The following is a 23,934-nucleotide window of genomic DNA, read 5'->3' on the forward strand; positions in this document are numbered from 1 at the left end:
CCTAGTGAAGGATGGTCCGGTGAAGTTGCAGTAAGTTTGGGTAAGGAGCCCAAGCTGGTATTATTTGGAGTTTGAAAGTGCTAAGTGCTGTCTCTGCAGAATATTTTACCATGAAACTTTCTCAGGCCAGGTTTTAGGCCAACAGCAAGCAGAAATCACACACATGTAACTGACAGAGTAGAAATGGCAGGTGACAGGAAACTCAGGGACTGGAAAAGGGAGTGGCTCCGGCGGGAATGAGATTCCCCCCCCACCCCCCGCTTGTAAATCACAACAGTTGCTCTTCATGACCAGACATTCATTCTCATTAATTGCATTCTGGGTGCCAGGTATTTCCCTGCCCTGGAAATAACGCAGCCTGAACTCCAGCTGGAGAAGAGACTCAAGTGCTGGAACGTGTCAAAGTGTGCCTGGGCTCAGACCTACCCCACCTCCTGAGTCGAAAACCACAAAAGGACGCAGCTACATCTGCACTCTGGCTCTGGACGAAGAGAAATGAGCCTAAGAGAACTGCCTTTTCACAGCGTGGCTGCTATAAGTTGAATTTGTATCCGTTCTAGCAATAATTTATTGTAAAATTATTTCCTGATAAATACAAGTGAAGATTGGTTTGGGAAGAAACAGAAACTTTTAGAAAAATCTAATTGTTTCCAGAAAATATGGAAAACAGCTATAAGATGCTTGGGTGTTTGAAAAAAATTGTTATAACAGCTATGTCTTTGTAAAGATGTGTCAGACAAAATGATTTTGCTCAAAAAGCATGGAACTCAGCCCAGTCCTCTCCTCCCTTTACCAGTCAGGAAGTCAAACATAAGGTCCAAGTGATCCAGCAACACAGTGGAGTCAGGACAGCCGCTACGCCTGGCAGGACCCCCAATCCATCACTAGACCCAGGCCCTGTTCCTACATCTGTGAAATGAGAGGTTCCTCATGCCCGACCTCCAGGGACCCTGCGAATCCTACGATCCCTGCGCCCTTTTCCATTTTCTTCCCAACCACCCGGCATCAGAGATGATAATATTTCAGCCCCAGAGGCCCCGGCCCTCTCTCAGCTGTATGCTAAGCAGCTCTGCAAGGCTCACGGCCAGGAGCGGAGCTGCCTGATTTTTGGCAACTGGATAAAGCAAGTGGCTTCGGAGCGCTGAGATCTGGAATCATGTGGGGACATCAGTGGACCCATTTCGGGCCACCCCCCGTGACTCTGTGTGTGTGTAGCGAGCAGGAAGAGGCCTCGCCGCGAGGTCCCCCGAGGGGGTGGCCTTCCCCGCTTGCCCCCTCTGGTGCGGGGTCACCCTGCGTGCATCCCCTTTTGGGCCCTCACCCCCAGGCGAGGCCTCACTGAGGGGACCAGGTCTCCTCACAGCTGCCCTGCACCCCAGCGAGACAGAAACAACACCCTCTTTTGAGTGAAACAACTGACCACCCAGGCTGCCAAGATGAGGACAGGCTCTGAAAGGGGGCAGTTTTATTTCAAGGGTCTGATGGGACCAAGGAGATGGAATGAAAAGTTTCAGCTATTAAGAAAAAAGGCTGTAGACTGTCTTCTTCCAAATAAACAAACCATCCTTTGAACAAGAAAACAGCCCTGCTAACGGGGTCAGGCTGGAGCTGGATCATAAAGGAGTCACGTGTCCCTGAGGCCGCTCTCCACTCCTGCTCCCCTGATTTCTCCCTCGGCTGCTTTTGGGAGCCCAGTGCTCTCCTGCTGGGGTCTTGCCAAGGAATGAGCTGAGCTCATCTGACACCGGCCCTTCCCAGGACACAGTGCTTTACATTTGGAATGGGGGCCCCTGCAAATCTCTAAGGGTAGAATTCCAGGCAGGGAAATTTCCCCGGAATCTCTCATATCACAGCATAAAGGCTCTTCAAAAATATAAGAGTTGCCTCCATTACCAACTTTCAACATTTTATGGGCTTTAAAAAAATAGATGAAACCATGAGTTTTTTCTCTCATGTTTACAAAATTTCTCTCGCTAATGATTACAACTTATTCTTTGTGTGAAGACTATGTTATGTGGAATGATTTACAGGATGGCAAAAACTTGACAGGGTAAGAAAACGTAGAAGATTCCCCCAACTCCATATTAACTACATTATAACTGTATTAATATTTTTGTTGTTGTTTATTTTATTGATTAAGTAGAGTGTATTGAGGCTTCTACTAATTCAGCCCCTCTTCTGAGTACCAAAGACATAGACGGAACTCTGATCTTATCTTGTCCTCAAAGAGCTTATAGGCTGTTGGGAGGACAGAAGAGATGTGAAGACATTATATCACCCAGAGAAATGACATGGCCAGCCAGCGCAGAACCTGGTGGAAGCACTGAAGGAGAATATTGGGACATCCATGTACAGCTGTGTAGGTTGTGCACTGCACAACTTTGGGGTCTCCATCCCACAGACCCCATTTTCAATAGAACCCCTGGAAACTTTGAGTGTGAGGAGGCTTGTGAGACTTCAGAACAAGCACCCAGGTGTCAGATATAGGTCTAGAGCAGCAGGGAGGAGTCCTCACTCCCAGAAAGAAGGGGGAGAATTGCTGAGGATGTTTGAAGGCTCATGAGATGACACATCCCCTGCTGGGAGGAGGGCTCTGCTTTTTAGTGGAGATACGGGAGAAAGCATCACTGATTAAGGTGTGTACAATTTGCGGCAAGGGCTTAATTTCCAAAATATAAAAACACCTCATACAACCCAACAACAACAAAGCAAACAGCCCAATCAAAAAATGGGCAGAAGACCTAAGTAGACATTTCTCCAAAGAAGAAGTACAAATGGCCAATAGGTGCCTGAAAAGATGCTCAACATCGCTAATTATTAGGGACATGCAAATCAAAACTACAATGAAGTACCACCTCACACCGGTCAGAATGGCCATCATTAAAAAGTCTACAAATAACAAATGCTGGAGACAATTTGGAGAAAAGGGAACCCTCCTACACTGTTGGTGGGAATGTAAGTTGGTACAGCCACTATGGAAAACAGTATGGAGGTTCCTCAGAAAACTAAAAATAGAATTACCATATGATCCAGCAATCCCACTCCTGGGCATATATCCAGACAAAACTCTAATCCAAAAAGACACATGCACCCCTATGTTCATAGCAGCACTATTCACAATAGCCAAGACATGGAAACAACCCAAATGTCCATCAACAGATGAATGGATAAAGAAGTTGTGGTACATATATACAATGGAATATTACTCAGCCAGAAAAAGGAACGAAATTGGGTCATTTGTAGAGACATGGATGAATCTAGAGACTGTCATACAGAGTGAAGTAAGTCAGACAGAGAAAGACAAATACCATATGATATCACTTATATGTGGAATCTAAAATATGACACAAATGAATGTATCTACGAAACAGACTCATGGACATAGAGAACAGACTGGTGGTTGCCAAGTGGGGGTGGTTTGGGGGAGGGATGTAGTGGGAGATTGGGGTTAGCAGATGTAAGCTACTCTATATGGAATGAATAAACAACAAGGCCCTACCATATAACACAGAGAACTATATTCAGTATCCTATGATAAACCATGACGGAAAAGGATATTAAAAAAAGAATGTATAAATATGTATAAATGAGTCACTTTGCTGTACAGCAGAAATTAACACAACATTGTAAATCAACTGTACTTCAATCAAAAAGGGTGTGAACGATCTGGGGTTATTCATGTTACTTCCCAACTCAAAGTTACTGCAGTGCCTCACAGGGCCTTATACGATCTGTGGTCTCCAAGACTTACCTCTCCGAATTTACCTCCTGCCACTTCCCTCTCCCCACACCTCACTCTATGCCAGCCACTCTGTTCTCCCTGCTGATTTCTGAATGAGCACACAAGTGCCCACTCCAGGCCTTTGGTCCAGCTGCCCCCTCCACTTGGAGCTGCATTCTCCCAACCGACCGAGTGACCAATTCCACTTCTCATTCTAATTGTTGCTTATATGCCAGATCCAATGCCTTCCCTGACCTGCTTATCAACATCGCATGGCAGCCTGTCCCTCATCTCCCCCACTGCATGATGGATCCCTGGGACTGCCCATCCACTTTCCCGAATCACTTTTCACTTTCTGGTAGACTATGAAATTTACTTATTACCTACATTAATGTTTGAAGAGTGGGATTCATAAAACTTGTTTTCACATCTTTGGTTTTTCAGCATCTTCTGCTACACTCGGTTCTAACTTTTGTAGTATCGGGTTGAGCCAGAAACTTTGTAGTGTATTTTGATTACATGGAAGATGCTATATGTTTTCAAAAAAACATATAACGCTAATCAGGTCCAATACAAACTATAAAGACATTGTTCCTCTAGTAAGTGGTTCTATACACTGAATATGTACTTGTCACTGAATTAAAAAATACAGAGCTATATTCATAACATGTAGTTTAAAGAAAAAGATCAGAGTTTTTGCCATCAAAAGTGAAAAAGAAAAAGAAATAAAAGCCACTTTAAAAATATACCATCAGAATATTTCATTGAAGCATTAGGTAGCTGAACAAATGCTAAATGGTGAGTGAAAAGCCCTGGTTTCTAGTGATGGCCCATCTATAACTAGTTGTGTAGCACTGGATATGATCCTTAACTTCTGTGCATCTCAGTTTTCTCAACTCTAATTGTGAATTTTAAGACATGAAAGTGACATTATCGAAAAATGCTCCATCCTCCAAACACATACGTTTATCATGCTTTTTAAAATCAAATGAGGAAAGAGAAGTTCTGGCGTTGTGCTGGAACTGTGACTAACAGTATTTTTCTTTAGCTCGAGGATGCTGCTGTGCACACACCAGCAGTGGGCATGGGCTCTGTGGTACATGCCAGCCATGGAAGCAGATCTGCACAGAGTCCTCCATACATCCTTCTCTTTCTGCTGTGCCTGACAGCCCGGGACAGTCTGTGTGAACCTGACGGGCTCTCTCAGACACAGAGACCAGCAGTTCAGCCTCTTTAACACTTTAGTGGCTGAGGCTCTAAGCCACTCAGCAAGTGTTTGTCAATCTAGGTCTCAAACTAGTGGGAAACGCATCTTTTATTCTGGTGCTGGCTGCCAGATGCACTACTTTCATCTGTTACCAACTCCAAGCTGTGGAAACAATTACTGGGATCAAAATGAACATCCCTATGAAGCTGAGGGTCCCAAAACAAGGTCCAGAAAAGCAAAGTGATTTTGCCAAGATGCCTGATTCTGTTGTGCTATGGTGGAAAGGACCTTGGACTTGGAGTCAGAGGACCTGGAAACAGTCAGTCATGGTTGTGCTCACATCCTTTTGGAGTTTCAGGGTTCTCATCTGAAAATACCCCTCCCTCATGGGACTGTCACGGGAATTGAATGGCATGAAGTATGAGAAAGTACTTTGTGACCTTTTAAGAGAAATCCCCAAACACACCAAAACGACAATAGTGCTGGTCAGGATTCCCTGGGAAAGACTATTTCTTCTCTGGGACGTAAAACCTAGCACTAAAGACAAACTGAGGAAAACAAGATTAGAAAGTCATTTGAGAAAATGTTCGTTAAGATCTGGGTCACCTGGAAAATTACTTTTTCACTGGCAAAAACTCGCTCCCTGAGGATGTGCCCTCATCACATGGAGCTCGTGGACAGGACGGCCATGGGGAGGGGAGGGACCAGCTCTTCGATGCGACGGGACTTACCAGGTAGCGCTCTTCCTGCCTCATGCTGGGGGTACGGATCATGTGATTCTGTTCTCCTCTCCAGTCTCCAAATCGACGGAAAAAATAGTTAGATAAAAACCGGTTGACAGGGTCTCTAATGATGTTGATGTAGACAGGCTGGTCTCCTCCAAACCTATGACGCACACAAACACGGAGCTGGTTACAAGCCATCACTTCTGGAGGAAAATCAAGTCCACTTAGATACTGGCTCCCCTCTAGGTGAATATATCATCATCAGCAGACCCCGTCTGCTCAGGTGCCAGTGAACCAACTAATCAGCAAGCAGTGTTTCCTGATGGGCACTTAGTATCCTGCGGGAGGTGCCTGTCCAGGTACCTGCTGAGAGGCGGTGAGGGCTGTGCACGCTGCGGTATTTGTCAACGTGAAGGTATAGATGGGGTCTCGTTTTCTCAGGAGGCTGCAGGTTCCTGAGGGCGGGGCCACGCTGAACTGGGTGTTGTATTTCCACCGGCCCTCATGGAATGTTTTGACTGCCTGGTAAATTCCGAATGCCTCGTTGGGTGAAATGGTACTTATTCTACATTCTAATTCAAACAGTCTCAGATAAGGGGCTCTGCAGGAAGTGGATAATAACAGCCAACATTTAGGAAACCTCCCTGTTCACCTTGCTGTAAATACTCTGTAACCGACTCACCGAACCCTCCCCACACCTCAGTGGAGTAGAAATCATAATTATCCCCATTTACACAGGGGGAACGGAGGCAGGGAGCTCGTAACCTGTGACTGAGCCCGGATATGAACCCAGGCAGTCTGACTCCAGAATCTGTGCTCTGAACCATGGAAAGAAGATTCCAAAGCTGAGAAAAGTAACAGTGTAAGGGATAACATGAACACAACAAAAATCAATATAATTATCCTCAAATGATGGCAAGGGGTTTTAGATAAAAATAAAGCAAATATCTAAGTGTGCCGTTTTAATTCCTTCCACAAAGGGAGTAGACAAAGGCACTGAATTCTGGCCCAAGAGCGAGGCCTTCGCCAGGCAAAAGGATTTAGGTTGGCTGAATTTGTCTTACGGATACCTCCCCTTTCTCTTTGAACTGCCTGAAAGCAGTGACCCTGAAGGGCCTGGGAGAACTCTCCAGGCTCTGGGCAGAGGTCTTGCTCTGGGGACCTCCTGAGGGACCCGCAGGCTTCTCTCACCCCGTGACCTTCCGATGAGGAGGCCTAGACCTTCTGTCAGGGGTCAGAAAGAGCTCAGAGAAAACAAACGGACCCGATCCTGCTGCCACCGCTCCAGCTGGCAGACTGTTCACCTTTCAAGACCCAGCCCAGAATCACCGTCACATCCTTCCACAGTTGACTCCCTTCCTCATGTCGATCCCTCCCTCCTCTGGCTCAAATGCTCTCTCCACTCTGTGTGTACATGTCTGCCTCTCCCATCAGACTATGGGCCTCCAGAAGCCAGGAACAATGTCCTTTAGACAGTGTGTGGCACACAGTAGGTGCTCAACCAATGAAGGCATGGTCTTAGAAGACACCATGGGTGGATGTTTCTGAGTTTGCAAGTTTCCGCCACTATCACAGGGCTCTGTGGTAAAGGAAAGTAGACATAACCAGCCACCAATCGTTTTTTGTGTATTGATACGTAGAATGCTTTCCCCAGGTTTTTTTGGGTTTTTTTAATGTGGACAATTTTTAAAGTCTTTATTGAATTTGTTACAATTATGCTTCTGTTTTATGTTTTGGGTTTTTGGCCGCGAGGCATGTGGGATCTTAGCTCCCCGACCGGGGATTAAACCCACACCTCCTGCATCAGAAGGCGAAGTCTTAACCACTGGACAGCCAGGGAAGTCCCTCCAGGTCTTTGCATTTTAAAGGAGAATCTTCAGGGCTTCCCTGGTGGCACAGTGGTTGAGAGTCCGCCTGCCGATGCAGGGGACATGGGTTCGTGCCCTGGTCCGGGAGGATCCCACGTGCCATGGAGCGGCTGGGCCCGTGAGCCATGGCCGCTGAGCCTGCGCGTCCGGAGCCTGTGCTCCGCAACGGGAGAGGCTACAGCAGTGAGAGGCCCGCGTACAGAAAAAAAATAAATAAATAAAATAAATAAAAGAGAATCTTCAGAGAGAAGAATCCAAAGGCACAAGAAGGAATGACTCTCCACTGGTGTGATTTCAGGCGCCAGGATGCGTGAGTGCTATTCTGGACTCCTTGAATACACCACATTGGAAAACACACCACTCAGGAGCAGGGTTAGCCATGCCAACACGACTCTTTGTCAGATCCCAGATGTACACAAGGTGACGTTCACGCAGCTGGGCGAACAACTAACTCGTTCCAGAAGTCAGCTGTGCCAACCACCGCTAACCACCATCACCCTGGATGTATCTTCCTCTTTTAATTGAATTGGGTTTCATATCTATGATAAGCAGCAACTAAAGTAATAGGGTTAGGGATTAGAAGGACAAAGCCTGCATACCAGATGTGAATGCAATTCAACCCTCAAATTGCAACATGCTATTAAAAACCTCAACTGTGCTTCCACGGTCATGTGAAGAATGACTATTACCGCTAATTAGCAGAACCGCCTGGTGCTGTGAGTCCATGCGTGGCTGCCCACTACGAGATGGCTTTCTCAGCCTGGTCACAGCCACCTTCCATTGAAGGCTGTAGATGAGAAGAATGACAAGGCTTGTCGAGCCGGGGTGACCTGCTCCTGTTTGCACATTGTGACCCAGTGCAAGATTTCCAGAAGAAGTTTTAGACAATGTAGGAATTTATTGTCAAATAGTATCAGATACTGTAATAGCCTCTCTAGAAATTTCTAACTGTGAGAGAGGTATCTGATACATATCTTTCCTCTTCCAGAAAATGACAGTAATAATGGTTTCAGACCACCAACGCTCATCCTTTTTCTAGGACACACAGCTCCTTCCCAAACTGGCAAAACCTGGGGTGACATGTCAGTTACACAAAAGGGGCCAAACACCACCCATGTGTCCCTGGGCTTGAGAAGGGAAACAAATGTCCCACCCTCATCCCATCCTCTCTCAGGATCAGTTTGTCTTCTCTCAGTAATTTTAAAATTCTGGTCAGAAGTCCAGGTCACCCTTGGAAGGTCTCTGGGTCACCTGAACTGACTGTTCCCCCTGCCCCTCCCCCGCCTTCCCAGGAAGCACAACACTCTGCCTTATTTTTTTAAAACCCTTGAGAGGAGATTCCACAGCCTCCCCGCGAAGCCCATCAGTTGAGGCGTCCTTGTTACGCTCGACCAAAATTCCTAATCTTCCTTTTGTGCACATTTCCTTTGGTTTGATCCACTCGACACAAAGGATCAGCTCCTCTTCAGATGCTTTTACAACTTTTAGCCTTCTCAGCTCCTTTAACATTCTCTTGCATGTGTTTCTTTTTGAAATCCCTTTAGCATTTGTCTTGAGATTCATTTCCCTTAATTTTATAATCTATAGCTCTAATTTCATCTTTATCAAGTTTTTAAAAAACCCGAGCTGACCACAGCTGACGAGAGGGTCTGCGCTTTGCATATACTGGAGAGTAGGAGAGTCAGGTCATATTTTGTCTTTCACTTAACAACACCCCCTCTTTGTCCTTGGTCACCACAATAACCACTGCATATTTCGAGCTCTTTCCAGGCATCCTAAAATAGCAGGTATTTCCAGTTTCAGTGATATCTGTTCATAGGTCATATTTACGAACTCTTTAATTACCCCTGTGGGTCTCCTTCTGACCCTCTGCAAATTTACCATATTCTGTTTTTGGTTTTTTGATGAGAAGATGAAGGTCCAAAGCAGGACATAATTCTCTAGAAATAATAACTGCATGGTTCTCACTTCTCCCATGCATTCCTGAATGTCTCATTCTGAGGATTTGCTTCACCACTCGCCCCCCACAGCTACCTCCATGGATCAGCCCTTCAATCAACACGAGTCACCCCCCAGTAGCTACACAAAGCACTTGGGAAAGAATTTTAGGTACCCTTTCATCAGATTGCTGATGATATTCTTCCTGGGCCGTTATTGCATGCATTAAATAACAAGACTTAAGGCCAAAACGATATACATGACTCCTCTGCAAGGCAGAAAACCATTCAAAAGTGACAGTCCCCAAAGGCCTTATGTCAAATAGAGCAGGTTGCACTGGAGGCCATCAGACTTGAGGAAATGTTTCAAATGTTATATTTAAGGGGGGTGGGGGGGGGAAATGGGCAAGTAAAGACTGAGAAAGTTTAGTAGCAGTATCCGTAAATCATGTTTACACATGAGATTTATAGGCACGGGAGGGAATAAAGTTCTGTTATATTTCCTTGCTTGAGTTTCATACCAGATGCATTGGTCCACAAAGGATTTGTATCACAGGAGATGGGACAACATTCTGCTCTGAACTAAAAGTAATTCTTTAGAGACATAACCTGCTTACCAATACCTGTCTTTGATTCATATTTTACTTTCAATAAAGCATGAAAGTGAAAAAAAAAAGATCCTAGAGAGTTAAGACTATTTTGTTCTCCTACTACAGTAGAGTTTTCTATGAGTGCAAACAGCTTTTGAAAGTCTACATATATATAATTTTTACTTGTGCTAAAATACACATAACATAAAATTTACCCTTTCCGCCATTTTTAAGGGTACAGTTCAGTGGCATCAAGTACATTCACACTGTGGTGCCACCATGACCACCATCCAACTCCAGAATCTTCTCATCATCCCCAACTGAAATTCTGTGCCCAGTAAACAATAAATCCCGTTCCCCTCCTTCCTCCTTACCCCTGGCAATTTCCATTCTACTGAAAGTATATCTGTATTTTTCACCTCTGGCCTAAAAGTAGAGGTTATTCCTATGCTGTCACCCACATCAAAAAAGGAAGAGTGTCCCAAGGCTAGTGGCCCATGCTTTGATCCCTGGCAGTGAGGAAGGAGACACTTTGAAGTGAGAGAAAGGCCACCGTGGAAAAGGATATAGTTGTTTGGGGGGCAGCAATGAGGGGCTGCCTGCAGGCGGAGGGGGGGAAGATGGTTGGTTAATGGTCATTTGCTGCAACGGGGTGGAAGGGCCGCCCTCCGTCCTCACCACCTCATTCACTGGACACTTTGGTCCTTGGTGCCCAGGACAGAGCCTCCCATCACGAAACGCAAGCAGAGGCTGAGCTACTCTCTGCTCCCTGAGTGTCCTGGGGGAAGAGGGGTGGGAGCTTCTGCTGAGTGGGGGTGGGGAAGCTGGGACACTGGAGTTAAAGTTCCTGCTGGGAGAGAAAGATGACTTGATGGAAGCAAAGAGAGGACAAGGAGGAAGCCCTTTGTGGTGTGCAGGGAGATGGGCTCAGGGCAAGTCCAGATCACACTACCCCCCGACGGGCTAGCCACGAGTGTGGGCTCACAGCGCAGCAGAGTCCACCTGCTGTGGAGGGAAAAGAGAAAAGGGAGGCGGAGAGCGCCGTTTTCGGAAGATGAGTCCAGCCATGTCTTCACAGGATAAACTGAGAGAAGACTCTCATTCTGAAAATCAAACTTCTGGGCTCTAAGCAGGTGAAGATAGCATTCAATAAGCGCTAATATCAGTTTTATTTTGACGCTCTCTTCAGAGCTTGAGGCGTCTGTCACTGTTACAAAAGATTTGCAGGACACAATTAAAATGGATGACTTTGCTAATGAGAATGAAAACAAAGTCAACGTTTAGAAATAAGATGTGGAAACCCGTTTGAATTATGGAATTAGCGAGATCGGATTTGTTTTGTTAAATGATGCCATCAGAGGGCAGACTTTGTTCACATCAGTAACTAAGACCTCCCTTCAAGGGAAGAAAGAAAGTGTCCAAAACTCACATCGTGTCCTTGCACATCACACCCTACTTACTTCTGCAGCGATTGATTGATTTTTAAATGTTTTGCTTTGGCAAGTTAGTTTTGGCATTGGAGCCACCATCAGAGACAAATAAGGAAAGAGAAATGGACACAAGGAAGGGTAAGGGGGTCATGGGTGAGAAAGGAAGAGACCCGGAAAAAGGTTAAGAGTAGTGGTAGTTTTGAGATCAGTTAGTGTATTGCTATTTCATAATTCGCTTGGGCTATTTTCAGAGCATTGCGCTCTGACACAAACCTTCACAGTGTTTTTCCTGCAAGACCCGAGTTGGGGGTCGAGGGGAATTGTAGATTGGAAAAAAATTACTTCCCCCCCCCGTCAAAAAATAATCTTAGAAAACAAAACGGGGCAGGAGGGGGGAAGACAAATTGAATTGTCTGTCACAGTCCTGATGATCTAAGATGTACTTAAAGAGATATGTTGGGAAGCTGAACTTTTTCAAAAATTCTAATTCTTTAGGTGACTTCAACAACTGGGAACAGACACATGAAACCAGAGTACAAAAATATTAAACATCCTGGGCTTCCCTGGTGGCGCAGTGGTTGAGAGTCCGCCTGCCGATGCAGGGGACGCGGGTTCGTGCCCCAGTCCGGGAAGATCCCACATGCCGCGGAGTGGCTGGGCCCGTGGGTCATGGCCACTGAGCCTGCGCATCCAGAGCCTGTGCTCCACAATGGGAGAGGCCAGCAGTGAGAGGCCCGTGTACCACAAAAAAAAAAAAAAAAAAAAATTAAACATCCTACTTAAACATCACAACAAAGAGTAGCATCTTTTAGGCCGAGGTCATTTTGATTCACTTCTCCAGGTAGACCAGGTGAAAAACACCTGTCTGGCCTGAACTTTCAGGTAGCTCAAAAACCATGTGAAAGAGCAGTGGAAAACCTCACGAACCCAAACTGATCTGAGGTTCCTGCTGACCTCGTAGAGTTTATCTCCTCTGGCAGGAAGCCTTCCCCGAGGCAACTACAAAAGCACTATTTTGGTCTGACAGTATTGTTTTCTATGGTTGAATTAATAAAAATGGATATGGTGAAATTGTTCCTTCTAGGGCTAAAAACAAAAGAGAAAAAATGGGACAGGACAAGATGCCTAGGTTATGAATAAATGAAACTTATTGAATCACCAAAACCTCACAGGAAAGAATTTTACATCACTCAGAGTATCTAAATTCCAGACAAGAATGCCATCCTTAATGGAGAAAAAGAAATAAGGGGCGATTCATTTTGGTATAATGCCGTACACTTCAAGAGTTCAGACCATAAATGTACAAAAGAAGGTGCTGGGAAGGAGGTTAGACTTTCATTCTTACATTCCGCTTCCCAGCAAGTGTTTTGCTGCATGTCAAGAATGTAAGGAAACTTAGACATAAAGCATCAATACAGAATATTAGGTTGCAGCGTCAACTCTTCTCTTAATAACCTCATTATCTTGAAACAATGGGTGTCAGCAAAGATCAGGGTAGGTGTCTTAAGAGCAGCTTAATTATCTCTATGCCTTATAATTCAAGATACAGACCTCAGTTTTAAAAGTATGTGAAATCCCTCTAAACAAGTCCCAACATAGTTGTTTTCCTCTATTAATTGTGTATTTGGGGGCTTTCCTTGTATGCCCACAGTTTGCCATTTATACCCAAGAAATTTTCCTTAAATAAAGCTATTCCCTTGAAAAAGAAAAGCTGATGGCTTAAATTCCCATGTTCAATGAGTGTAATAGTCTTGTAATGTATTCAAATTCAATGTGTCATTCTGTTTATGCTTATGGAGGTCTCATAGCTGAGGCCCCGGGCCTTGCGCATGTGGGATGGGAAGAGCAAATGAGATTGAACCCATAGTCAGCATGAGTTTTTTCGAGCTGATCAGGCCAGTCTCTACTTTTTCCTGCTTAAAACTCTTCACTACCGTGCCATTCCTGCTGTGCTCCCATTTCCGGGATTCCTTTCCATCCTTCTCTTTGTTCAGTTTTTGCTCAGGCTGGCTCCTGGGCCGCCAGTGCCCTTCCCCTGCATTTGTCTAAAGCTGGACCATCCCTCACAGCCCAGCAGCAATGGCTCCTGCTCTAGCAGGGAGGGTCCTGCCCTCCCACTTCCCCTAGGGGACACCCACTGAGTCTTCCTCCTAAACCTCATCATGTTTCCTTGCTGCTTCTTCCTTAATGGACGAAGAATTTACAGTTCCCCGAAGGCATGGGACAGCATTTCTTGTTCACTGCAGAAGCCCCAGTCCTAGCGCAGGGTCCAGAGATAGAGGGTCGTCAGTATGTATGTATTTAACTGAACAAAATGGAATGGAGGGAGGAGAAGCCAGCGAGAGCAGGGCCCTGTCCTCAAGGCGTTACATTAGAGACGCTGCCAGGCTGCATGGGACAGGAGCCAAACTGGGGGTTCAGGCTGAGGCTTCTACAGAAATGCCTTTTAAATGCCACTTGGAATGCACATAATATCCTTCTCTCCAAGAACTTGAAAGGCTTTCCTTCACGTGTTTAGAGCATTCCTACAAACCAGGGGTGGGCAGGAACTGTCCATATTTTATAGATGGGAAAACAGAGACCCTCTCCCCACAAAAGATTAAACTGTCCGCCAAGCCTATGGGCAGCAGGAAGGTCTGACACCCAGAGGTCCTGACAGCCAGGCTGACACTGCTTCCTGAAATGCGGTGTCTTCTAAAAGGTGTTTATCATTTTTTTTTTCTTTCAGAACTAAATCAATCAAGATTAAACTCTTGGTAGTGTAGGTCATGATAAAATACGGTCACCAGGCTGTGCCCAGCTCTGCTGATCCAATTAAGATATTGGTGTTGGCTTGTCATTAGAGTGCTATACTATCCTGATTAAAATTAGTTGTGCTGCAATTTGTTTGGGTTGTAAAGATTTGCCCTTGAAGAAGGAGGAGTAAATGAATGAGGTTTGACAAACTTATGGTTCCCAGGGAGTAAGGGGCAGGGGGAGGGATACATTGGGAGATTGGGATTGACATATACACACTACTGTATATTAAACAGATAACGAATAAGGACCTACTGTATAGCATGGGGAACTCAACTCAATACTCTGTAATGACCTATATGGGAAAAGAATCTAAAACAGAGTGGATCTATGTCTATGTATAACTGACTCACTTTGCTGTACACCTGAAACTAACACAACATTGTAAATCAACTATACTCCAATAAAAAGTTTAAAGAAGAAGAAGAAGAAGAAGAAATGAATGAGGTTTGAGGACATCAGGGGTGAGGCAGAAAGAAGGAGGGAAGGAAGCGCATGAGCGAAGCAAGGGGTCAGAGGGTCCGTGCTCTGCCGCCTACAAGTCATAAAACACAAGGCCCGAAATAGCTACCCAGTCCTTGTTATCTAATTATGTCTAATTATATGTTCTCGGCCCACCGGAAGTGAGAGGCAGGGTACGTACCCCAAACAGTCCAGTGACAAGCCACTTTAGACATGTGGTTGGGGACCCACTCAGCTCTCCTGGACGCTGTAGCCCTGGGCCCCTGAGGATAATCCGCAGGTGTCCTCCTCACCTGTTCACCACCCGAGGGGACTCTGGGTATCAGACAGGCTGGGGAAACTTCAGAGGAAACTTGCTTTCAAAGATAAGGCAGCAACTCCTCTTTGCTGCTTAATAACTTGCTTTGCTGAATCTCATTCCCTTTGCACTTCATTTGCACAGGGCCTGCTGCACAGCAGGAAAGCGCTTTGAAGGCTAAAACCTTCTCCCACCCCGGCAGACTGTCAGGCATCCTGGGGCAGGGCAGCCAAAGTGCCTGCCCAGTGCATACTCAGGCCTCCCTGGTGGCCCGGCCCTCGGGGCCATTAAGTCAGCACAGCTAGCAGGACTCTCCTGTGGGCCTAGGAGGTCCCGTTATCCCCGTGGGAAAAGCAGTGAGGGAAGTGCCGGTCAGATGGCTGATGAGGGAGGCCCAGGGTCCCGGGCTGGTCAGCAGATCTGCCCCTGGACCCAGTGCTCTCTCAGCCCAAACCAACTGTGAGCTCAGACAGGCCAGCCTGCAAGGAGGAATCTGAGAACTCCTAGCACAGTGACAAGGCCACCTGTGCTAATGGATTCCGGGGGAAGAGAGGAACTTGCCCAGAGCTTGCAGTTAGCAACTTGACAGGTCAAGGGTCTAAACACATAAATTCTAAGATTTGCATTATTATCAAAAGGTCCCTGCAGCTGAAGAAAAAAGTAGATTTCTAGAATACCCAACAGCATGAAACACGCAAGGCTTAGAGTAATCAGATGGAGTATTAAAAAGGTAGAGAGGCTGGTCCTAACGTTTTGGACCCTATAAAATACACATAATTCCACCACTAAGTTAGTGCCAGAGTCCCGTGCGAGTTCAAATTGTATAAAAATGTGCAATGAAATATGTCTGCTAAAATATCCATCTCTTGCCTATTTTGTTTCAATACAAAACCTATTTTTTTTTTTTTTTTTTTTTTTTTTAGAGAGAACTGTCAGGTCAAACGGCTTCTCATTAAAAATAATTTCAAGTTTCCACAAGATTTAAGATTCTAGAAAGAAATGAACTTCTGTCCAAATATTTCAAATTTTGATCCCTGTACAGCAAAAATAAATGGATTAAAAATGCCTTTTGAAGGGCAATTACACTACCTTGGAAACGAAGGTAGATTTTAAAGTAATTGTTAGAAGGAGACTAAGTACTGAAAAGGAACGAAAGAACCATTAAACTGGAAAATATCTTACCTTGAGAAGTTGAGGAAATGAACATGTCGAGTGAATAAATAGGGCTGTTCGGCGGTACTTATATTTTTAATCAGTTCCATCTATTAAAAAAAGTACAAAATTAGCATATATAGGATCTAATTTACCAAGCTCTATTAAGCTAAAGGTTATCTCCCCTACTCTTTTTATCTTCCTTACTTCTGGGACCAGGGCCAAACAGCTGTGTTTTGTGCAACATTTATGAACTTTACATAAGGCTTCTTACTAAATAAAACACAGCTATCCCAATGTATCGTCCTGTATTTAATTTAGCTGATTGCCACCATGAACACAAAGTTACAGGTTAAGTAATTTTAGCTGGAAAAGTCAGCCTGTTGCTGTACCGAAATGCAAATAAGAAAATGCCTTTAATCCTCTCCTTTAAAGTCAAATCAAGACAAAGGTTATTATTTTACATTTCTATAATGATCTTACTGGGAAATACAGCAGTATTTGAAACTAGTTCTGCAGAATTGAAAAGTGGGAATAAACTGAGGCAATATTTCATTATTTTTCTCTTTGATTATAAAATTTACAAAGCAAGTATTTCATAGGAAACACACAATCCTCCCCCCCCCCGCCCCGCTCCAAACACACACACAAAGTCTCGGTTTTTTGGTGGGTGGTCATCTGAATTATTTATTTGCAGTTATCAGCAAGGCAAAAAGTAGTTTTAATTTGTATAAACTAACAGTTACGGTCTTCTGGAACATGTCATGATACAGAAAATGTTTAGTAAAATCTGTTAGAAATTCCAAGCATTCTTAGGACTCCCTGACTTCCTGAATTCCACTTTCCTTAGATTTTCTAATTTGCCCCATCAAAGCTGACACACTGGAATTTTTAAGAAGCACATTGAAAACTGCTACTTTGGATAGACATCAGAAGGGCCGCACTTCACATTTTATAAAATAGTTCAAGTTGAAAACTGGAAACACAAACGGTCATTCATGTGTAAACTAGAATAGCAATAACAATAAAAAAAATCAGAGTCTGGAACTCCAGGTTTGTCTCAAGCATGAGAGGAAACCTGGTCTGCCTTGTTCCCTCCTGTCCAGCTCAGGGCTGACATACACGGAAATGCCCAATGAGTATTTCTTAAATGAATTAATTCCAACTAGTGCATGACTTACAGATCATTACAGGAGGACGTCATTGCCTAAACCCTTCCATTAGGTATTCGTGCTCACAATGACTGTTTGAAGAAATGAAATTGAATTTTAAAAGTAAATGACTTGCAGTTCATAACCAGTGCTTCTGTCAGGCACGGGTAAATAATGGTCTGCCTGTCCCCAGGCTTGAGCGTAAAAGGAAATTGAATCCTGCCTTTTTATCTACTGTTTACCCTCTACATCCCCCCTGCAGGCCCCAGCACTTGTTTTCGGTAATAAAACTTTCGGTTTCCTTCATACTGTAAATTTTAATTTTTGTTGATCTACCAGTAGAATCACCGATTTGGAAGCACAGCCACAACCAAAGGTAACAATTTGAAAGCACAACCAAAGGTAACTGATCTCTGAGGATGTCTGCTTAGAAGCATAACTGTGTGGATGTTTACTATAAAGACCATTTAATGCTTTAATCTTTAGATGATTTTTCTTCAGATATTTCTCTGCACACATAAGAATAATATGAGAAAGCACCTTCGCATTGCACAAGACTGGAAAAACAGGTCAGAAGAAAACCCGTTTCTTTCACATATTCAACATTATATTACGTTCTCTAAACACATGTCAATGTGTTAAATTTAATGGAACAATAGTAGTGGTTAGATTATGAAAACAGTGTCGTAATAGTCATAAAGCTGTCTATTTCACGAGGAAAAATGGATTAGCGGTGACAATGTATAACTCATTCGAGACATGTCTTTAAACAAAGAATAAAGGTTACTAATGCTCGCATTTATTGCATTAGTACAGGGAAGTCAGAGAGTACATCTCAGCTCTCATGCATTTGACCCGCACACCACATAGGAAAACCCACGTGAAGTACCATAAGACATCAGGTTCACGGTATCACACGATGGTCTTCACAAACGCTAACTTTCCCCATGTCTAGTGACAAGAGACTGTCTCCTGAGCCCCCGCTGGTCATCACCTGAGTTTCCTCTTGGTCTTCCCATTGCTGCCAGCAGCCTGCCTTTTCTCTCGTTCGACTCTTATCTGCATGGGTGGCGATGGCAGTACCTAAAATTATCGAAGAAACTAAGTCTCCTTTTCCTTGGCTCATGCAGGACCACTGCTGGCCTTTATTTTAAATCCACTGCATTCATTCATTCAGCCTTTATTGGGTGCTTACTAAGCCCTGGACATCAAAACCTGAATAAGATCAGTGGGAAGACACATAAAGACAAGACAGTGGAACGTGTCCTAATGATGTTCCCAAATCTACCCTGGCCAAAACCACACTGTTGATCTTCACGCATCTTCACTCCTTTTCCAGTTAATGGTACTCTCCATATCCTCACATCTGATCTGGGTCTTTCCTGAACTCCCATATTCAATCCCTTGCTGAGTCATGTTAATTCTGTCTTTACTATCTCCCTCAGCTGGCTCTCAAGACCCCACATCCTGTGGCCAGCCAAACTAAACTCCTCCATGTTCCTTCCTCACACCATGTCCAAGACTGATGCCCAAGCTCAGGCTCAAGATCCTTCTTATAGAATGTTCTTCCTCTTCTCTCTGCATGTCCAAATCCTAATCACTTTTACATCTGGCTAAAATGCTCGCCTCCTCCCAGTAGCCTTCCTGGATTTCTCCTTTCATTCACCATCCGTTGATTTCCAACTCTGTCAGGCAATGTGCCACTCCGGGTTGTGGCTATAGAGATAAAAGATTTGGTTCTTGCTTTCAGGAAGCTCAGAGTCTTGGGGGAGAAGTGGACGAGCAGGCAGAGATCATCATGTGATAACCACCATGGGGTAGAAGGCAGATGGAGAGGTGATGTTTCCCCACGGAGGTGTCTCTAAGTGGTTTGCAAGGACCCGTAGGAGTTAACAAGTGAAGAAAGGGACTCGCAGCATGGCAGACAGAGTGAACAGTGGATGCGAAGGACAAAACACGAAAATGACATGGATATTAAAACTGCCAGGAGGTCAGGCACGGGATCAGCAAGGCAGTAGATAACCAGAGAGGAAGGTAGGAGCTGGGTAATTGACAGTCTTGCAGGTCACACGAAGGATTTTGACATTTATCCTCTGGGCAGTCCACAGCCAGAAAAGACTTTTTTTTCTCTCAGATCTAAGGTCAGGTGGAGAATGTGAAGAAGAAGAGGGTGAGGATTAGAGGGGCAGAAAGCTTAGCTGGGAAGACGGCAGTAATCCCAACAGGAAATGATGAGGTCATGAATGCATCACTTCTCAGTGTGGGTCCCACATCCGCAGCATCAGCATCAACTGGACATGTGTCCAACAAGAATGCAGATCCTCAGGCCTCATTCCACACCTACGGAATTAGGAGAAACTCTGGAGGTGGGGCCCATCAATCAGCGTTTTAACAAGCCCACCGGGAGAGTCTATGGCTTAACAGTTTCAGAACCACGGAATGAAGTGCATGGAAGTGAAAATAAATGGAGAGATTTGGGAACATTAAAGAGGGAGAATCTGCTGAGCCTTGTGGCAGCAGAAGGGAAGGAGAGGGTGTGGTCAACAGAGCTTCCTTCTCAGAGTCCTGGCTGGGACCTGAACATGTGGTGGCACCCATTGGTGGAGATGGGGAACACTGCAGGAGGAAGCAGTCTGGCTCCAGAAGTGAGGGAACATGGGTTTGGTTTCAAACATCTTTGGGTAGAGATGACACTGCCTTCTTTAACTTCCCACAGCACTTTGAGAATTTTCCAGGACATGATCTGTTTATGTTACATTATAGCTGAGCTTCAGTGCTGGCTTTGAACCAGCTTGAAAGCTCCTTAAGGGTTGTGGCCAGGTTTTATCCCCCAGAAAGCCAAGCCCAGGTGCCTACATAGAAGACATACCCATAATTGTTTATGCAACGAAGTACCCTCTTTAAAAAAATTTTTTTGGAGTTAAAAAATATACAGTTCCCTGAAGACAGAATGAGCACGAAGGCAATGAATTCAGCCTTTCTGGGGCAGATCTGTGCCTTCATTACCGTGGTGTCACGTGGAGTTAACAGTTTTACTACTACAACATTTAGGATGTAACAACACCAAACAAACTAACATTTTCTGAGTGGTTCCCAGGCTATGAACTGTATCGAGATGCTCTTTGTACACATACCGTCATTTCGTCTTCAAACGACTCCGTGAGTTCAGTAGTATTATCCAGGGTTTACAGGTTAAGAAACTGAGGTACCACTAGAAAAAGTTGGAGCCAGGATTCAAATCCAAGTCTGCCTGACACCCAAAATCCTGCTACTTATCACTAAGCTACAATCTCCTTATCATTCCCACTGCTTTTCAATCTATATATAACCTGTTAAAAAGGGAGGAAGGGGTCGGTTAGCAAAACAACTCTGGAGACTAAAGAGGGTTTACGGGAATATGAATTTTCTACCTTTTATGTGATGGGCTAAAAAATTTAAAGAAAGTTCTAACAGGTGGAAATGCATTAAAAATAATTTTTTAAAAAGGCATTAAAATATCAGAGAGAGTATTTTTTAAAGTTCTAGGTAGGAAAACAGTATATTATAACAAGCCAGGAATGAATTTAAAATACTAAAAAAAGAAAAAAGAAAAAAAGAAAGAAAAGGAACTATGTAACGGAATGGATCTAAATGCAGAAGTTAAATCACAGCACATCTGAGAATGAGACAGAATTGAAATTTAAAAAAAGAGGCATGCATCAAACAGAATTTATAATGCAGAGGATATGCCAGGCAGTAGCTTTTAATCTTTCGCTGTCAACCTAACTGCCTGAGATGATAGAGCAGAAAACCTTTACACTGCAGTTCTACAAACACAGCTGGTTAGTAAGAGACTTCTTTGGGAAATGCTCGTCAGTGGTAACTGGCAGAGCATTGACCCTACTCTGATCTGACTTCTTGTGTCACTCGTGAACAACTGGATGCCCTATAATTTTGCACAAATCTTAAATGAAAGAAAAGCATGTTTTCACACAGCAAAGCCAAATAAGGAGTAGCTCAGAGGAGAACTCCTTGGTACTTTAACCTCAGAGGCTAGGAGGATGGCTGTGGGCTCAGGTTATCTCTCCCTCTTCCTGCTGCAAAGAGGAAGACCTTCTTGCAGGAGGTAGGATGTTCTTCCTACCTTCAGGTTGGAGCTGTGCAGTCAGTGCAACACATGCCTGCAATGAAGAAGAAGACCACCAGGGGGAGCAAGGATGTGAACAAGGCTAAGAGGCTGCATCTGAAGAGAGAAAAATCAATCTCGTGGCTACAACTGGAAGGAGAGGAGAAAACGTCTTAATTTTTCAGGCCTTGTTGCTTCTTTCTTTTTCCCGCTTTTCTTTCCACTGAGTTTTCATTAGCAGACGCAGCTTTTGTCTATAGGACTCCAAGATAAGACCTCGTTTGCAGAACTGGGTGAACTTAGTCCTGTGGCCTGGAGACGGACTCAGCTAATCTTTTTGGTTCGCTTCCAAAGTCTGGCTGGAGCACCTCTGATGCCTGCGGACACATCCCGCCTACTCTAAAGTCAGGAAGTTCTGAGGGTCATTCTAAGGAGACTTTTCCAAAACGTCTCAAGCAAGGGTAAGGCTTCTGAGATAAATGTGCAGGCTTCTGAGGAGACACCCCTCAATAAGACTTCAGGGGAAATAAGATGTCTTCAGAGTTTTGAGGGATTCTCAGGTGAAAGAGGAATTTTTCTTGCTTAGTGGAGGATTCCCCTTAATAGAGAGAAAACTTTCTAATAATTAGAGGCTTTCATGCAATGATTCTTCACTAGAATTGTGCATCAGCATCTCTTGGGGAGTTTTTCCCCCCCGTGATCCAAATATGTGGGCTCCACCATTAAGAGTATATATAACTCAGTATTTTGTAGTAAGACCTAGAAATATGTGTTGTGAAACAGCTCCCAAGGAGACTCTGATGCCCATGATACTTAAGAACCAATTTTTTTATTAACCTCCCACTGCCCATGAATAATGTCCTATCTCCTTAGCCTAACATTCAAGGTTCTCCACGATTTACCCCAGTTCACTTTCAATTCTTATTCTCCCACATTCTTCTTGAGCACTTACTTTTTCCGATAAAAGAGGGTGATAATACTTTCCTAATAGTGTTGCTTAAAGGATTAAAGTAAGATGCACAAACATCTAGTTGCTGTCTGGTGCTCAGTATACACCAATAACAGTAGGTCCCCAATGAATATACATCACAATGGATAAAGAAGCAATGGCGAGACCTGCCTCCAAAACAAATGAGTGAACCTTTGCCTTTAAACAGAGGCCGTTGACCCTGCTTTAGGGAAGCCTAGGAGGAATCCCCGTGGCCCCAAGGCCGTTTCCAAACCTAACATGGTTTCTTTAGGTGCACTTTCTCTTCTCAAGTCGCAATGCTTTGTAGTCACAGTCAGACTTGGACTTTGCAGTGGGTGAGAGCAGTGGGGAAGGGAAGTTAAAACACTAGAAAGAAATTCTGTTTCCGACCAAGAGGCTAAAGCAATCTAGAGCACACAGACGTAGGGCCTCTGTCTCCTCTACCCTTTGAATACTTTTCAAGATTTTAGTCATTTGAATGGCTGTTGAACAGAGTCAGAGCAGATGTAGAGTTTATAGGGAAAGAGTAGCCTTTACTGATATGGCTGATGGAACCATGTAGGCTGGTCCACCAGCTCCAAACGGTGAGAGTCCTGTGGGATGCAACTGAGGGCCACAAACACTCCTAAAGGGTCCCCTGGCCAACGAAGACTGGGAAACTCTAGGTGAAAGCTGGTTAAGCAGATGTTTCATTTTGTTTTTAATTGAAAGCATTCTCAGAGTCTTTAAAATGTGAATAATTGTCATGACTTTCCTAGACTGGGACAAGGGGACAACATTTCCCAAATTTATTGAATCATGGTATTTTCTTTTTTTTCAGTGTCTTCGGGGACTAGCATACTCAGTAACACACTTACGGAAATGCTGATATGATGGTTTTGACAGGGATCCTTACCTCTGTAACTCCCGTGGCACTTGATCAAAAAAAAAAAAAAAGTTTCCTGGACTCTACCCTAGAATCTCCAGGAGAAGGGCCATTGCAACTATATGTTTCAAAAGGCTCTGCTGGGTATTCTGCTGTGCAGCCAGAGCAGATAGCCACTGCATTAGGAGAATGGCTCCTGGATTCGGGAGGGCTTAAGTTCAAGTCCGGGTACCATGGATAATCATTTTATTATATTTGGAAAGTGACTTCATCTGGTTGTCTTAGTTTTCTCATCCATAAAATAGGAAATCATACTCGCTCACTGGTACAGTTTTAGGCCCAAAAGAGTTAAATGAAATAATGAAGTAAAACAATTAGCGCAGAGTAGGTGCTGTTTGCAATTTGGAATCCTCAGTAGCTTCAGTATAAATAAAAATAGAAAAAGTATTTGCTTTCTCCATCTTTTAGGCTCATATGCCAACAATTTTTGCCTTTCTCCAACAGGAATGAAATAATTTTGAACTCTTATGTCTGTGATATGCCTGTGACACTTTGACTTTTGTTATCCTTAAAGCAATGTTCTGAAAGATAGGGTCAGACCGTTAACAAAGATGGTTATGAGTCTTTTGGAAATCACGCCCCATGTCTTCTGGAAAA

General features: G+C 44.2%; 1 protein-coding gene across 1 annotated transcript in view; it reads right to left on the bottom strand.

Annotated features, from left to right (window-relative positions):
- The window catches only part of UST (uronyl 2-sulfotransferase), a 293,926-nt gene that overhangs the window by 101,297 nt on the left and 168,695 nt on the right, over positions 1-23,934 (bottom strand). Inside the window, exons 4-5 of the mRNA XM_060114685.1 lie at positions 16,217-16,296; positions 5,660-5,813 (exon numbers count right to left, since the gene is read on the bottom strand). Of these exons, the coding sequence (XP_059970668.1) occupies positions 5,660-5,813; positions 16,217-16,296 (234 nt within the window). The remainder of the gene's footprint in view (positions 1-5,659; positions 5,814-16,216; positions 16,297-23,934) is intronic.

The sequence above is a fragment of the Mesoplodon densirostris genome, chromosome 12 (genome assembly GCF_025265405.1).
Source record: "Mesoplodon densirostris isolate mMesDen1 chromosome 12, mMesDen1 primary haplotype, whole genome shotgun sequence".
In the NCBI taxonomy this organism is placed as follows: Eukaryota; Metazoa; Chordata; class Mammalia; order Artiodactyla; family Ziphiidae; genus Mesoplodon; species Mesoplodon densirostris.